We start from the raw sequence: 17,154 nt of genomic DNA on the forward strand, positions 1-17,154 counted from the left end.
GTGTGCACTTGGATGGGTTAAACGCAGAGCACCAATTTCGAGTATGGGTCACCATACTTGACAATACGTCACGACTTTACTTCATTTGGACAATTTTAAAGGTGATTTTAAAATTATTATTAACAGTTATTTCTGTTCTCCTGGTACTGTTTACGGTAATGTGCATACAACGTTAATAATAAAAAGGCATGTATTCTGGATGTCATTGTGCTCTCTCTGAGGCTTTATCTTATGCATATTAATGAGCTCCCACTGACGTCACTTGCTGACCTTCCAATGGCGACGCTTGCCTCATTAATATTAAGCAGCGGGTCTTCGCCGTAGTAGGCTTCGGGAAATTCGCGTGCTGGAGACGGGGTGCGCCGTCACCGCGCTTTCTGCATCGGGTTACGCCATCATTCATCCAGGGTCATTCGGTTCACCGGGGTAACGGAGATGATGGCCACATCACGAGCGCGCGTGCCTCCGTGCTCCTCATGACCGACCGGCAACAGCAGCAGCGTGCGGGTTTGGGTTTGTCTCACACCGGGCTGGCGTGGAACCGATCCCACCGTCTGGCGGAGCGTCTGCCAGGTAACGCACTGCGTGCTTCGCGTTGTTTATTTTTCCTCCATCAGCGAGCAGCATCACGGACAAGGCCGAGCATCACTAGCCGCCGCCGGGTGGCCTTGCCTGTGATGCTGCTGGACACAACTACACATCGAGAGCTATTTTAATAGAAATGCACATTATAAACACATTTAAACCACATCCTGCGTGGTATTATTGATGCGCGTCCTCCATTTTACGCATTTCGGACAAATAGAAATCAAGAGAGCGCACAATTCACATCCTCTGGTCTAAATGCATGTGTGTTTGTATTGTTATCACACACTCATTAATGTTCATAAGCGCGCTGTATGTGTTTATTATGATGGCGATGGATTATATAACAGCAGCTCAATATGACACAAAAGCTGCTGCTTCATTGTGGTTATTGTAATTTGTCATGTTAATTGCTGTCACATCCGTGTGTGTGTGTGTGTGTGTGTGTGTGTGTGTGTGTGTGTGTGTGATGCCCAACCGTGTCCGCCATTGTTTTTGTTGACATTGCTTTGGGTGGCTTCTGTTGTTTAAACATCAATTTTTTCCTAAAGACGCGAATTATGCATCTGTTTTATTCGACGTGCGTCAAAACGAGCCTCTTCTGTAAAGAATATGTTATTATTTATTTTTGTTTATTTATTTTAGTCAAAATTGTGGTGAAACTGGGAAAAAAGCCAAAGAAAAAAGGTTATTTTGTTATAATATTTTATTATAATAATTTATTTCAAAAGAAGCAGATTTGTTTTAAAATATTATGTAATAAAAAACAACATCTGTGGTGTAATCAATGTTCAGGAAGCATGTTACCCTTATATCTACATGTGATGTTGTTCGTATCCCCCGTATTATTTTTCAAGTATTGTAATGTTTTTGATTTGCAATAATAAAAAAAAAATATTCAGGAAGCCATTTTGTTGTCATGTGACAAGAAAAACATAAACTAGAGGACTGCTTCAGACCTTCATGACTGCATCATTAAAAATAACATATTGTCTCTTTTATGAAACAGCATGCTTGCTTAAGAAAATGTCGATATTTTGACTTGCAAGGAAAGCATTTTACTGCTTTTTAATGTCATTAACATTAAAATATTTGTAGAATTAAATAATGAATGCAATGATTATATTTTCTAAATATGTCAGTGCATTGTGATCGAACCCTAAACATTTAGTTGCATGTGTAAATTATTCCTTTCCTGGCATCCTGAATGCACAATGTTACGAGCAGTAGATCAAACGATAAAGGTCTAATATTTAAAGTGATTTTAAGATCATCGCAAGGTTGATTTGGAAGTTCTATGGTAATGAAGTGAAATGTTTGATTCTAAGGATGTAAGATTCTAGTATTGTTTTGATTCTATACTAAAATTCTGATTGTATTAGAATTCTAATTTGACATAGGGTTCAGCATTTGATTCTAAGATGGTTCTAAGATTCATTCCCAGGTTAAGATTAAAATATTCCATTGTTCATTATAGGGTTCTAAGATTCCTTGTAAAATTCAGATTTCTTAGGTTCATTCTCAGATGGTTTTAAGACAAATTCTATGGCCCTTATGTTGTTTTTAGGACCTTCTGAGATTGATTGTAGAAACCCAAGATTGGTTCTGAGGTTGTAAAGGTGATTTGTGAGATTTTAAGATCTACAATGAATGACAAAATTTTATTTTAAGATAATTGTCAGGTTGATTTCCAAGATATAAATTTAAAATTATATTATTCTAAAGATCTAAGATTCTAAGAGTGAGTCATGTGAGTTCTATTTACTGTAAAATGCACATTTTGAATAGGATTCTAACTTTTATTTTAGTATTATTTAGAATTTGAAGAGGTTCTAAGATTGATTCTGAGGCTCCAGTGTTGAGTCTAATGCCGTTGGGTTGTTTGATAGGTTGTAGTATATCAAGGTTGATTCTGAGCTGCTTCTGCATTTGATCATGTGGTTCTAAGATGAATTGCAAGGATCTAAAGCCTCATAATCGAGAGAAGAGGTAGACAGAAAATAAGGCTGTGTTTAGAGCCATGCATAGCTTCAGCATCCAGTGTGAGAGAGGAAGAGAAGGCCACGGGAAGGGGCGGGAAATATTTTCCTTTTCCTATCAATGACTTTATTTCTCATGGAAGTGTGTGTGTGAGAGAGAGAGAGGGGGAGAAGCGGAAGAGAATGACCCGTGTGTGTGTGTGTTTTCTCTTCTTTGTTGTTTCCTTCCAGGCTGAGTCACCACTGGAGTGTCTGAAGGGTCGCGAGCGAGTGAAAGTAAAGGAGGAGGCTGAGACGTTACATCAGAACGTGGCAGAGAAAGTGAGAGGAAGAGTGTGAGAGAACAGGAGAGCAGAGCGAGACGGCCGTAAGGGAGATCGAGGGAACCGGACAGAACAGAGCCGCCAGCAGGAAGTCGAGCACTGGACTGACCCTTGAACTCTGACCTCGGAGCCAACATGAACGACCAGAACGTAGTGAAAGAGGGATGGGTGCAGAAGAGAGGTGAGAAACGACAGCACTGAAATACTGATGTATTAATGAGTGCGTTTTCATTTGTTGATTGTGTTCCGCTGCTGTGTCTGTGAATATTGCATGTTTTAGTGTTTCTCTGTGTGCTTGAATGTGCAGGTGAATACATTAAGAACTGGAGACCGCGTTATTTCCTGTTAAAGACGGATGGGTCGTTTATTGGATATAAAGAGAAGCCGCAAGATGCAGATCTGGCGTATCCACTCAACAACTTCTCTGTGGCCAGTGAGTCTCTTTCATTCATTTTAAACAGGGTTATTGTAGTTAACTATAGATAAAACCATAAAAACAAAGTATAAAAAAACTAAATTGAATAAAACTAAACCAAGATGAAAAAAAATACATGAAAAATAAAATAAACTTAAAATACAATAACGTAAGTTAACTAAATAAAACCATAAAAAAATAAAGTAAAATAAGTTTTTGTTTACATAATATATGTGTGTGTACTGTTTATTTATTATGTGTATATAAATACACACACAAAGTATATATTTAGAAAATATTTACATGTATTTATGTCTATATTTATATTTTATTATATATTATATATAAATATATATAAACATAACACATATTTTTTTTAAATATGTACATATAATAAATATACACAGTACACACTCATATTTTCTATAAACAAAAACTTAAATTTTGGATGCGATTAATCGTTTGACAGCACTAGAAAAAATACATGAAAAATTAAATAAACTACAAATAAAATAAATTACAACTAATTTAAGCTATTTGCCATGAGAACATTCTCATTTTCATTTAGTTTTACATTATGTGCTAAAATTTGAACTGATAAATCAAAATTAATAAAAGATATATAAACAAAAACTAATAAAAATGTCAAAAACACAAGAATTACTCAAATTTAATAGCTAAAGAAAAATCTAAATATGAATAAAAAAAATCTAAGCAATACTAAAATAACCCATTAATACTGTGGGGAAAAAATTCTGAAAATATTAAGGAAAATATTTATTTATTATAATATATACTTATACTAATATTTATTGGTTTCTGTTAGAATAAAACAGTCTGATCAACCTCTGGATTTTCTACCAGTGTTTTGAGATGTCAAATTATTTATTATTTGTTTATTTGCCCTTCACTTTGTAAATGTATGATATCAGTGTGTTGTGTTCTTGGTAAACCCATTAGATCAGTTTTACTGTTCTCCAGATCCATGACTCACTTCATTCAATGCAAACCGATTTAATTAGAGCGTCACGTGCTGACGTCATCAGATGACATGATGATCAGATGATGACATCTTTATTCCACATGCATGAATTCCACTATTTAACATGCATCCTCCTCATTCGTCAGAGTGTCAGCTGATGAAGACGGAGAGACCGAAGCCCAACACCTTCATTATCAGGTGTCTGCAGTGGACCACTGTGATCGAGCGCACGTTTCACGTGGACACCCCTGAAGAGAGGTACCACACGCCCAAATCAAATTGTGTTTAACATACACTAGCAGCTTTAGTAAAAATCTAAATGTGGCCTCTGCTGGCAAAATGAGCAATGAGCAAATTCTCAAAAACGAGTAAGCATATTTTATCGTTACTAGATGATCACAATATAGCTATTTTTTCTTTTATCGTTGTTATAAATAAGGGCCGATGCAAAAAATAAACTAACATAAGAAAGAAACAAGTGTATTACCTACTTTTTTAATTTTACATATAAGCATTCGAGTAAGAAAAACATAGTAAAATGTAAAAATCACGAGTGTGTTCATTAAAAATAAATTGATTATTAAAACTACAAAAGCAGTTCAATCAAGCAGCAAGTGATTTCCTCTTTTATTGTTTGATCAACATTGAGACAGACGGCTATATTAAGACATAATGTAATGCACGGATCTAATATAATGTTACACATCCAGTGTTTTTCCCCAAACTTATAGATAGAACAAATTATGTTTGTGTGAATAATTAAATATATTTAGCCTACTGTAAATCTGTATATGTGTACTCAGAAAACGTACAAATAAAGATACTTTTAGATGTTTAATTACTATTTGGAGCACTGTGATCACTAGATAAGAGCTTGATGAACTCATTTTTGGCAAAATCTCAAATTTGACCAAAATCGACATATTTCACTTTTTTTCTGCCCGTAGCTTAATGTGCCCCTATTATGGATTTTTGAAAATGAGCTTTCATGCAGTGTGTAACACAGCTCTAAGTGAATGAAAACATCCTGCAAAGTTTTAAATCTGAAAGTGCATCGTGTATAAAGTTATTGTCTCTCTAAAGAAAGAGTCGACTCTGAATCATTGAAACGATTGATGTCAACATGAAACATTAGCATATCGCAGACCTGGGAAAACTTGATTTTCGTCTTGGTCTGAATGAAAATGCAAATTCATTCTTTGCCAATAGGTGTCGCTTTTGGAGCGTTAAAAGCTCACAAACACTGCTTTAAATGAAATCGACCAATCACCGCAGATTAATTAGCGTCATGCAAAGGAGGGGTTTGGAAAAAATGAATCGTTGAACGAATCGTTTGGGAGTCATTGAGCAAATAAGGTAAAAATAAATGCACATTATAAGACAATGTACGTGCATTTCAACCTGATGCTGAACCTTTCATTACCCATAATAGAGGCACTTTAATATTAGCCCATGTGCATTTCAACTCATTTTGCCAGCACTGGTCACAAATGGTCATAGTTAATGGCATTACAGTCAAATATCATCTCATTAATGGGCCTGGCCAGTATACCGCTCAATCAGAACTGAATGCATTTTTGTTTTCCTGATCACCAGGGATGAGTGGGTCGAGGCCATTCAGATGGTGGCAGACAAGCTGGCCAAACAGGAAGAGGAAGGAATCCTGTGTAGCCCCATCTCTCAGATCGAAAACGTCAATGAGGAAGAGATGGACACGTCAACCAGTCATCACAAACGAAAGGTAGAGCCAGAGCCAGAGAGGCGGATCGACGTGGTTTAACTCATTCTGACGTCTCTCTCTTCATTGACAGACAATGAATGACTTTGACTATCTGAAGCTGCTGGGTAAAGGCACGTTTGGGAAGGTGATTCTGGTGCGAGAGAAAGCCAGCGGCACATATTATGCAATGAAGATCCTGAAAAAGGAGGTTATTGTTGCCAAGGTACGAGAAGTGATTCTCTGAGAACCGACTGAATTGAGAAACGGTGGGCGTCAGCTGAAACGAACATCTCTGTCTCTCTCTCTTTCAGGATGAAGTTGCTCACACGCTCACCGAGAGCAGAGTTCTGAAGAACACTAGGCATCCGTTTCTAACTGTGAGTGACGGCATAGTGCTTTTATTCACTCCACAAACATTTCAAATCAACGTAATTGTTGTGTTTTTTCCTGTATTTAAAAAAGAAAAGAGATGTTTAATTGTTTGTTCTCTTTTCTGCAGTCACTGAAGTACTCATTTCAGACGAAGGATCGTTTATGTTTTGTTATGGAGTATGTGAACGGAGGAGAGGTAAAATCCTTTCTTTTCCATGTTTGGAACTTTGTTTTGACCTTAAACCTTTGAATGAACTTTCAAACATTGTACAACTTACTAAATTCCTTTCTAGCCTTCACACCTTCAATTTTTCACATTTTTGGTCGTTCTTTCAAACTTTTTTTTTTACAAATGATTTCTCTTCAAATTTAGAATTTTCTTTTTTTTTTCTTCCGAACATTTTCAAACTCCAACATTCTAAACTTCTTTTAAACTTGACTTTCTTTTGAACTTTCTAACTTTTATAAACTTAGAAAATTTCCTTCCAGCTTTCAAAATTTGAATTTCTTTCCAGACATTTAAAAAAAAGACCACTTTTGTGCTTTCTTACAAACATTTTGAAACTTGTGAAATGTCATTTTGACCTTCGAACCTTCTTTTGAACTTTCATTTAAACCTAATTTTGAAATTTCTCTCTAACTTTTGTACTTAAAATTTCAAATTCTTTTCCACCTTTCAAACTTTCTTTTCCAAACTGTTGTGTTAATCCTTCTCTCCATATTTCAAACTTCATTTAAATAATTTTGACACTATTTCTTTCCAACTTTTGATTTTTCTCTCTTTAGAATTTCCTTCCAAACTTCTAATCCTCCTATCTCGCTTCATTTCAAGGTTTCTTTCTCCGTGTATGTGAGTGTGCTGCACATTTGGATTTGTGAATTCTGAATATTCCTCTTTTTAATTGCAGCTATTTTTTCATTTGTCGAGAGAGCGCGTATTTTCGGAGGATAGAACCCGTTTCTATGGCGCTGAGATTGTTTCTGCGTTGGATTACTTGCACTCTGCGAAGATTGTTTATCGTGACCTGAAGGTGAACAGAACACAGACTAACATCAACATTTTCATCCTATAAAGCTCAATTTTTACCATTATCAGCTGACTGTAAGATTGAAAGTGTCTGTGTCTTATTCCAGCTGGAAAACCTGATGTTGGATAAGGACGGTCACATAAAGATCACTGATTTTGGCCTTTGTAAGGAGGGCATCACAGACACGGCCACCATGAAAACGTTCTGCGGGACCCCAGAGTATCTGGCCCCTGAGGTACGGGATGCTTTATCTCTTTAAATGGAGCTTAGGAAACACACACGCTGGGTTAAATTTAATATAGATTACGGTTTAATCTCCGTCTGTCACAGCCGGAACAGGTTTGCAGGAACAGGGTCACACTTTAGCTGTGCTTTCTAGCGTCTGCACAGAAATAGACACAAACAGCAGGCTGTAGACAAGACTGAGCAGCTAAAGGGTAAAAATAGTGATCAGACAGGAAACGTAACAGTGACCTGCTGGCCGTTTTCAGCACTGTTTAAACAGCATGTAGCTACAGCATGTATAATCAACAGTGGTGTTGCATATGGATGCTGTAACGATGTGATGTCATGATCATAACTGTATGATGTAATCATATGTTTTTCCATCATTGGAGTCATTTATCTAGGTTGCATCTACTGATGCTGCAATAATGCTTGATTATTGATATTAGTGTTGGAGGAAAACCTGCAAATGAGCCCGTAGTAATTAATCAAGCACTTGGAGACAATTTGACATTTATTGATCAGCCATCAGGTGTCTGAGGATAATAATCAGCTGTCTGAGACTGATCATGGATCAGATATGGCTATATTTTTTGAGCAGGTATTGGAAGAAAATGTCATTATTTATGAAGAATTGGAAGATTTTGGTGGTGGTTTGTGATCAGTTAATGCAGGATCATATAATTATTAATGAAGAATGGGAGGTTATGTGATTTTGATTGATTATTAAGGTCCTTGCACACTGAGTCCAAAATTTTGTGAATTTTCGGACGAGATTTCAGACTCAGAGACCTTTAGAGATTAATATAATTATTAATGAAGAATTAGTAGATATTCATTCACCTTTTATTAGATTATTAGAGGCTAATATAATTGTAGAATTGGATAATATTATTGTGATTTTTGCTAGATTATTAGAGACTAATATTATTTTTAATGGAGAACTGAAAGATATTGATGTGATTTATGTAAGGTATTATGAAATAATGTAATGTGATTGTTAATCAAGTATGTTATTGGGTATATAATTAGTTGGAGGTGACATTATAATCAGTTTTAAAGTGACTTACTCTTGAGAAAGGTGTGCAGGCGAGTGGATTATTGATCAGATGTTTGAGAATGATGTGACTGATTATTGATGAGCACGATGTGTTGTAGTTTATGTGATTGATTGTGGTTTTATTGATCAGGTATTGGAGGACAATGATTACGGGAGAGCGGTGGACTGGTGGGGTCTGGGAGTCGTTATGTATGAGATGATGTGTGGACGCCTTCCCTTTTATAATCAGGTATGACTCACTCTAACACTGACAACACAATAATAAACATTTCAAAGCCTCTTTTGCTCACCAAGGCTGCATTTATTTGATCAAAAATACAGCAAAAACAGTAATATTGTGAAATATTATTAAAATTTAAAATAACTGTTTTCTGTGTGAATATACGTTAAAGTATAATTTATTTCTGTGATCAAAGCTGTATTTTCAGCATCATTACTCCAGTCTTCAGTGTCACATGATCCTTCAGAAACCACTGTAATATGCTGATGTGCTGCTCAAAAAACATTTCTGATTATTATCAATGTTCATATTTTTATAGAAACTAATAATTTTTTTAGTATTCACTGATGAATAGAAAGTTCAAAAGAACAGCGTGTATTTGAAAAATAAATCTATTGTAAGCTAAATTTCTTTATTGTCTCCAGGACCATGAGAAGCTGTTTGAACTGATTCTGATGGAGGAGATCAAGTTTCCCAGAACCCTCTCTGCAGACGCCAAGTCTTTACTGTCTGGATTACTCATCAAAGACCCCAATAAGAGGTCAGTGTGTGAATGCGTGATCCAAAGCGTTTCTGGGTGTGTTTATTTCTACTAACAGCTATTGACATCATCATCGTCGTCATTTCAGTATGAGAGCACCAGATTAAAACTGTTTGTGAATCATGTGAGACCTGAATGAATATTAATCTGCGGTTTATTCTGTGGCTCGGAGGCTCGGAGGAGGCCCGGATGATGCAAAGGAAATCATGAGACACAGTTTCTTCACTACGCTGGACTGGCAGGACGTCTATGACAAAAAGGTACAAGTGTACTTACAATGGGGCGAGACATTTTAGAGCTCGGAAGCAGAAACTTAACACTATCGTTCAGGAGTCTGGGGTCAGTAAGAATTATTTGAAAGAAATTAATACTTTTATTCATCAAGGATGCTTTAAATTGATCAAAAGTGACAATGCTACATAAGATTTCTGTTTCAAATAAATGTATTTTCTATTCATCAGAGAATCCTGAAAATAAAAATGCATCACAGTTTCCACAGAAATACGAATCGGCTGTTTTCAAAACTGATAATAATCAGAAATGTTTCTTGATGATCAAACCATTATAGTAGAGTAGGGCTGTCAAAATGTCTGAAAAACTAAATTCGAAATTTGTACTTAAATATTATCAATATTTGAATTTAAAAGGCATAATTTCATATGGAGGGGGGCTTTTGGCTTCTCTCCTGAGGCCACAAGAGGGCACATTGAGCAAAATGTTACTAATGCACGTTTCTTCGAAGCAATAAAATAACACGACTATCTTTGAAAAATGTGCATAATGTTTAATGTTTACAAATCATATATAATTAAGTTGCTTAAACAATTAGAAACAAGACAGCATCATGTACAAAGGGCCGAAAACCGATCACAAAGAGTACTTTTTCTTTTAATAACACGAGATGCAGTGGGATGGGGGTCTCGAGACATGTTTTTTAAAAGTTGAACTGAAATGAATTTTACATGGCTTTCTAAACATGTGGCTCTCTTGTGTGTGAGTGTATATATACACACATATATAAATTGTAATATTTCACAGTTTTCCTGGTTTTACTGTATCTTGATCACATAAATGTAGCCTTGGTGAGCAGGAGAGACTTCTTTCAAAAACATTTAAAAAATGACACACCCCATAGTGTATTTTTGCTAAAGCACATTTTAATTTGTACATGAATATGTATAATAAGCTCCTCTGTCTCCATCCAGCTGGTACCACCGTTCATGCCGCAGGTCTCGTCTGAAACGGACACCAGGTATTTCGACGAGGAGTTCACGGCGCAGACCATCACCATCACCCCTCCGGAGAAGTGTGAGTGCGCCGTTTCCCTCCCTCTCTCTCTCTTCCTGTAGACTGGCTCCTTGTGCCACAGGAAGAGGAAGTTCCAGTCGGTACACAATGAAAAAGTGCATGAAGCGTATCACTGTGAAAATCAGTGCGGCGCTTATCGGCGTCGCTAGGAAATTGTTTTAATGCAGAGCACGATGGAAAATTCAATCGTCCGTCTGTGCGTAATGTAACATTTCCCTCTCTTCTCCTCCCCCACAGACGACGAGGACGGGATGGACTCGGCCGACAGCGAACGGAGACCGCATTTCCCACAATTCTCGTATTCGGCCAGTGGGCGGGAGTGAATAACGCCGTTTAAGGAGCCCCGCGTAGCCATGCTAGAAAGAGCCCCCCTCTCTCCTCCTCCTCCGTTTAGTCATAGCGAGTTGTTTTTGTTGCTTTGTTTATTTTTTGTGGGACTTAAAGGGGGTTTTGCACAGTTGGGTGAGACTTGAGCTGGTCGACCCACATTAAAAAGTCTTGTACACTTTCAGCTTGTTGTTTACAGATCATGGACAGTGTTTTAGGGGGGGGGGGGGGTATGATCAGTATTCTTGAAGACCCGGAGCATTTTTGTTTTTTGTTTTGCACTCCTTTAAAAGAGCCGTTGTGGGGAACAAACCAAAAATGTTGCCTTATGTGTGTGGATCTCATCAGACAGACATGTAGTTAGACGCAGCAGTAGATCTGTTCCTGTGAGGCTCACAAATTTCATTTTGTTCTTGCATTTTTAGCACACACACACACACACACACATCCTCTGTCTGAGGCACTCGTTCCTTGTTCGTGCTTTCGGTAAATAATGAAAATGGAGAAAGTGGGGAAAATGGACTCGTATTTGTCTTTTAGTTTTATCCTCACGCTCTGATATGAAGGTTTCAGTTCAAATACACAACCATACAACAAACTGCCGTTACTGTAAAGGTCTCTCAGGCAATTCAGAGCACAAGTGTGAATCTCACGAAACTCGCCAAGAACATGTCTGCGTCGTATTTCACTGCGAATCCATAAAGAAAAAAAAATCAGATTTTGCATGAGGAAAATTTAGCATATTTTTGGGATCATTTAGATGTTTTGCACTGCAACATTTCCATGAGTTTTCAGATAAATTCTCATCAGTGCAACAAAAATCTCACATATTATTCAAATGTTATCTAAATAACATTATTAATATAACAAATGTTATTTTTAAAAATAAGAAAGATTTAGGTATTTTGGTAACACTTTACAATACGGTTTTATTTGTTTACATTAATACACTATAGTAGTGAACTAATAAAGAATAACAGTTATACAGCATTTATTAATCTTCGTTCATCTTCATTTTGGCATTAACCAGTACATTTTTAATTAACAAAATTATTTTTGTTAACATTAGTTAATGCACTGTGAACTAACAATTCATTTTTATTAACTGACAAAGATTATTAAATGTTGTAAAAATATTAAAGTAGTGTTAGTTAAATTAACTAAAGTTAACAAATGAGACCTTATTGTTAAGTGTTACCAGTATTTATATGTTGGTATTTGTTCAAAGTAAATCAAATAATAATATAAATTTTGTAATAGTATTTTTATCACATATAGTCAAATGTTAATGAAAAAATCAATAATTTCCATCCATAATTTTAAAAATTAGCAAAAAGTAATGGGCATAAAAAGAAAAACGGTAGTAATTAATTACAACTTTTTTTGTGCATTATGGTAATGAAAATTTGACGTGCAAAAGTTTTTTTTTTTTAATCTAAATTCTAATTTATTTTTATCTTTTTGGTGTGAAATATGACCTGCGCATGTTTTCGTGAGATTCACCCACAAATCAACCCACCGACGTGGTGAAACCTGCCCAGATATGACTTCTATGGCTTTGTCCTGAACCCCTCACCTCTGACACGCTGAAACGGCCCTTTCTAAAGCTCCTGTACACTCTCCAGAAACGAGAAGCGTTCAGGACAGCCGCGTGAAGGCTCATGCTGGGCGGCGCTTCACCTTTACTGTACAGAGCTACAGGTGTGTGTGTCTCTCTCAGCAGCACAGAGAGAGACGATCAACCACTGACCCTCACTTCTCACCACACAGAGAAAACATAATGTTGGACTATTCCTGAAGATGTAAATACAAACCTCTCGCTCTCTTTTTACTGTTACATTACCATTAATATTATTTTTTTTGCATAAAGAAGTTATGACCATCTCCATAGCTGTGGGAATCTTATGGACGTGTGATGTCTGCGTTTGGAATCAATACCAAGTCAGATCACAGACTCATTATATGTGCAACTGAGCCATGCAATAGCAGTGTGAATGACCCCTGACCTTTGAGCCCCAGCCCTCCTGTGTGTGATGTACAGATGCAATGCCTTCTGTTTGTAAGCGTCACGGCCCAAGACAACCGTTATCGTGTGTGACTAAAGTGAAAAAAAAATTGAAAAATGACAGATTCATTGGAGGAACGTGTATCATGTGGGTGTTTCCATAGAGAAGACTTGCTATGGTTTCAATCCCATCCTGTTTGTACCTGATCCAGTGAACATTTTGGAAACTGCCGGTATTCATTGCGGTTCTTCATAGCGAATGATATGAGTGTGTGATTGTTCATTAAACTTTCATTTGTTATTTTCACACGCTGTTGACGCATTCGGTCGGCTAACAGGAAATCCTCTGCAGATTTCCTAATGTTGATCCAATTATTATTTTTTTTTGGTTAGTTTCAGCGTATTTTTGTACTATAGATGTAATTTAGTTGTATTTATTTTCGTATGTTGGGATGAAGGACGCTGTCGGCCACGTTTATTAAGTGCTCTCTCTCCCTCATTATTTTTTATACCTTTCCTTTAGTCGTTTGCCTGTTTTGTTTTCATACCAAAACATTAGGGCAAGTGCCATGTAGAGGACTTGCATTGCCATTTGGTAGTATTTATTTTAAGTTATATTAAAATGTTCAAATTTCTCAGTGGCTTCATGTGGTATTTTCTAGATTTAAGTTGTGATGTAATACTCTAATTAGAATATTTTCTTACTGTCTCCGTACTAAATGTATACAATGGTATTTTATATTTTTGTATTACATTGAGCATAATTTAGTTTTGTCTAATGTCATTTTAATCAAAGATATTGAATCAAAGATATTGTTTTACGAAAAGTCTAAACGAGTAACAATTAAATTATTTAAATGTAACCAGTTTAAAACACACACACGCACACACACACACATATATATATATATATATATATATATATATATATACAGTCATGGCCAAAAATATCAGCAACCTTGGTAAATATGATCAAAGAAGGCGGTGAAAATTAATCTGCACTGTTAATCCTTTTGATATTTTATTTTTTTTAAATCACAAAAATCTAACCTTTCATTGGATAATAAGAATTTAAAATGGGGAGAAATATCATTATGAAATAAATGTTTTTCTCTAATACACATTGGCCACAATTAACGGCACCCTTTTATTCAATACTTTTTGAAACCTCCATTTGCCAGTTTAACAGCTCTAAATGTTCTCCTATAATGCCTGATGAGGTTAGAGAACACCTGACAAGAGATCAGAGACCATTCCTTCATCCAGAATCACTCCAGATCCTTTAGATTCACTGCTCCATGACGGTGCTTCTTCTCTTCAGTTCACCTCATTTTCTACAGGGTTCAGGTCAGAGGACTGGAATGGCCAGCAGAAGCTTGGTTTTGTGCTCAGTGACCCATTTTTGTGTTGTTTTTGAGGTTTGTGTTTGGATTATTGTACGGATGGAAGATCCAAACATGGCCCATTATAAGATTTCTAACAGAGTCAGTCACTTGTTGATTTTTATCTGTTGGTATTTGATAGAATCCATGATGCCATGCGTCTAAACAAGATGTCCAGGACCTCCAGCAGAAATATAGGCCCACAACATCACAAATACAGCAGTATATTTCATTGTACACATGGGGTACTTTTTATCCCTGTGTTCACCAAACCCATCTTGAGTGTTTGCTGCTAAAAAGCTCATTTTTTAGTTTCATCTGACCATAGAAGCCAGTCCCATTTGAAGTCCCAGTTGTGTCTGATAACTGAATATGCTGGAGTTTGTTTTTGGATGAGCGAGGATAATTTTTCTTGAAACCAAACAACATGTGGTGATGTAGGTGCTGTTTGACCATTTTGTTTAAGGTTTTCTGACCCCGAGACTCAACTATTTTCTGCAATTCTCCAGCTGTGGTCCTTGGAGAGTCTTTAGCCACTCAAACTCTCCTCCTCACCGTGCATTAGGACGATATAGACACCTTTTCCAGGCAGTTTCGTAACATTTTATGTTTATTGGAAATTATTAATTATTGCCCTGATGGTGGAAATGTGAATTTTCACTGCTCTAGCTCTTTTCTTAAAGCCACTTCACTAATTTGTGAAGCTCAATTATCTTTTGCTGCACATCAGACATATATTCTTTGGTTTTTCTCATTGTGATGGATGATTAAGGGAATTTGGGCTTTGTTTTCCCTCCTATTTATATTTCTGTGAAACAGGAAGCCATGGCTAGATAATTTCATGTTCATAATCACCCTGGAGTGCTCAAAATTGTGAATATGAATGGGAATATACTTCAGAGACATTTTACTCACAAGAATTTCTAGGGGTACCAATAATTGTGTCCAACGTATATTTGAGAAAAACATTAATTTCATAATGAGATTTTCCCCCATTTTCAATTGTTTAAGTTCAAGTTTGTGTGTGTATAGATAGATAGATTTTTATAGAAATTTTATGATTTTTATCCACTAAATGAGCTCATTTCAAATTCGATGCCTGCTACAGGTCTCAAAAAAGTTGGCACGGGGGCAACAAAGGGCTGAAAAAGCAAGACATTTTGAAAAGATTCAGCTGGGAGAACATCTAGCAACTAATTAAGTTAATTGACATCAGGTCTGTAACATGATTAGCTATAAAAGGGATGTCTTAGAGAGGAGGCAAGTAAAGATGGGCAGAGAGTTCATCAACATCAAATTGCAAAGGCTTTGCAAATCTCATCATCTACAGTGCATAACAACATCAAAAGAAAACTGGAGAAATCTCTGTGCGTAAGGGACAAGGCCGAAGACCTTTGTTGGATGCCCATGGTCTTCGGGCCCTCAGACGACACTGCATCACTCATTGGCATGATTCTGTCATTGACATTACTAAATGGGCCCAGGAATACTTCCAGAAACCACTGTTGGTAAACACAATCCACCGTGCCATCTGCAGATGCCCACTAAAGCTCTACATGCAAAAAGGAAGCCAAATGTGAACATTAGTCCAGAAGCGCCATCATGTCCTGTGGGCCAAGGCTCATTTAAAATGGACTGTTTCAAAGTGGAAAAGTCCGACAAGTCCAAATTTGACATTCTTGTTGGAAATCATGGACGCCATGTCCTCCGGGCTAAAGAGAAGAAAGGCACCAGGCTCAGACGGTGTGACACCAGCCTGTTTGAAAACCTGAGCTGACCAGCTGGCCCCCAGATCTTCAACAGATGACTGGAGCTGTGTGAAGTCCCCTCATGCTTCAAACGCTCCACCATCATCCCCGTCCCAAAGAAACCCACTGGACTTGATGACTACAGACCTCTGGCTCTAATGTCTGTGGCCATGAAATCATTTGACAGACTGGTTATGGCTTATCTGAAGGACACCACTGGGCCCTCTGCAGTTTGCCTACAGAGCAAACAGGTCTGTGGATGATGCAGTCAACATGGGACTGCACTTCATCCTGCAGCATCTGGACAGACCAGGGACTTATGTGAGGATCCTGTTTGTAGACTTCAGCTCAGCTTTTAACACCATCTTCCCATCACTCCTCCAGCCCAAATTAACTCAGCTCTCCATCCCCACCTCCATCTGTCAGTGGATCAACAGCTTCCTAACAGACAGGCAGCAGCTAGTGAGGCTGGGCAAATACACATCCAGCACCCGTACGATCAGCACTGGTGCTCCTCAGGGCTGCGTTCTCTCCCCACTGCTCTTCTCCCTCTACACCAACGACTGCACATCTAAAGACCCCTCTGTCAAGCTCCTGAAGTTTGCAGATGACACCACAGTTATCAGCCTCATTCAGGACGGTGACGAGTCTGCTTACAGACAGAAGGTTAAGGAGCTGGCTGTCTGGAAGTTCAACACGCTCAAAACAGTGGAGATGATTGTGGACTTAAGGAGAAACCCCCCTGCTCTCCCCCCACTCACCATCATGAACAGCACTGTGACTGCAGTGGAGTCATTCAGGTTCCTGGGCACCACCATCTCTCAGGACCTGAAGTGGGACAATCACATTGAGTCCATTGTGAAAAAGGCCCAGCAGAGGTTGTACTTCCTTCGCCAGCGGAGGAAGTTCAACCTGCCACTTTTCTCTGTTTTTT

General features: G+C 37.5%; 1 protein-coding gene across 1 annotated transcript; it reads left to right on the forward strand.

Moving 5' to 3' along the window:
* Positions 1-320: 320 nt before the first annotated feature.
* LOC306873555 (RAC-gamma serine/threonine-protein kinase-like) lies at positions 321-13,725 on the forward strand. The gene is made up of 15 exons (XM_079422940.1): positions 321-573; positions 2,796-3,068; positions 3,195-3,320; positions 4,431-4,542; positions 5,881-6,025; positions 6,096-6,227; positions 6,316-6,381; positions 6,504-6,572; positions 7,285-7,407; positions 7,511-7,639; positions 8,820-8,918; positions 9,335-9,450; positions 9,623-9,710; positions 10,656-10,758; positions 10,996-13,725. The coding sequence occupies exons 2-15, from the start codon at positions 3,023-3,025 to the stop codon at positions 11,079-11,081; spliced, it is 1,440 nt and encodes a 479-aa protein (XP_079279066.1). The 5' UTR covers positions 321-573; positions 2,796-3,022; the 3' UTR covers positions 11,082-13,725.
* Positions 13,726-17,154: the final 3,429 nt, after the last annotated feature.

The sequence above is a fragment of the Barbus barbus genome (assembly GCF_936440315.1).
Source record: "Barbus barbus genome assembly, chromosome: 8".
Classification (NCBI taxonomy): Eukaryota; Metazoa; Chordata; class Actinopteri; order Cypriniformes; family Cyprinidae; genus Barbus; species Barbus barbus.

Coding starts and splice junctions, on each gene's coding strand:
- LOC306873555 (XM_079422940.1), top strand. CDS start 3,023: ATGAACGACCAGAACGTAGTGAAAGAGGGATGGGTGCAGAAGAGAG. Junction 6,026..6,095: donor CCAGTCATCACAAACGAAAG/GTAGAGCCAGAG, acceptor CTTCATTGACAG/ACAATGAATGACTTTGACTA. Junction 9,711..10,655: donor AGGACGTCTATGACAAAAAG/GTACAAGTGTAC, acceptor GTCTCCATCCAG/CTGGTACCACCGTTCATGCC.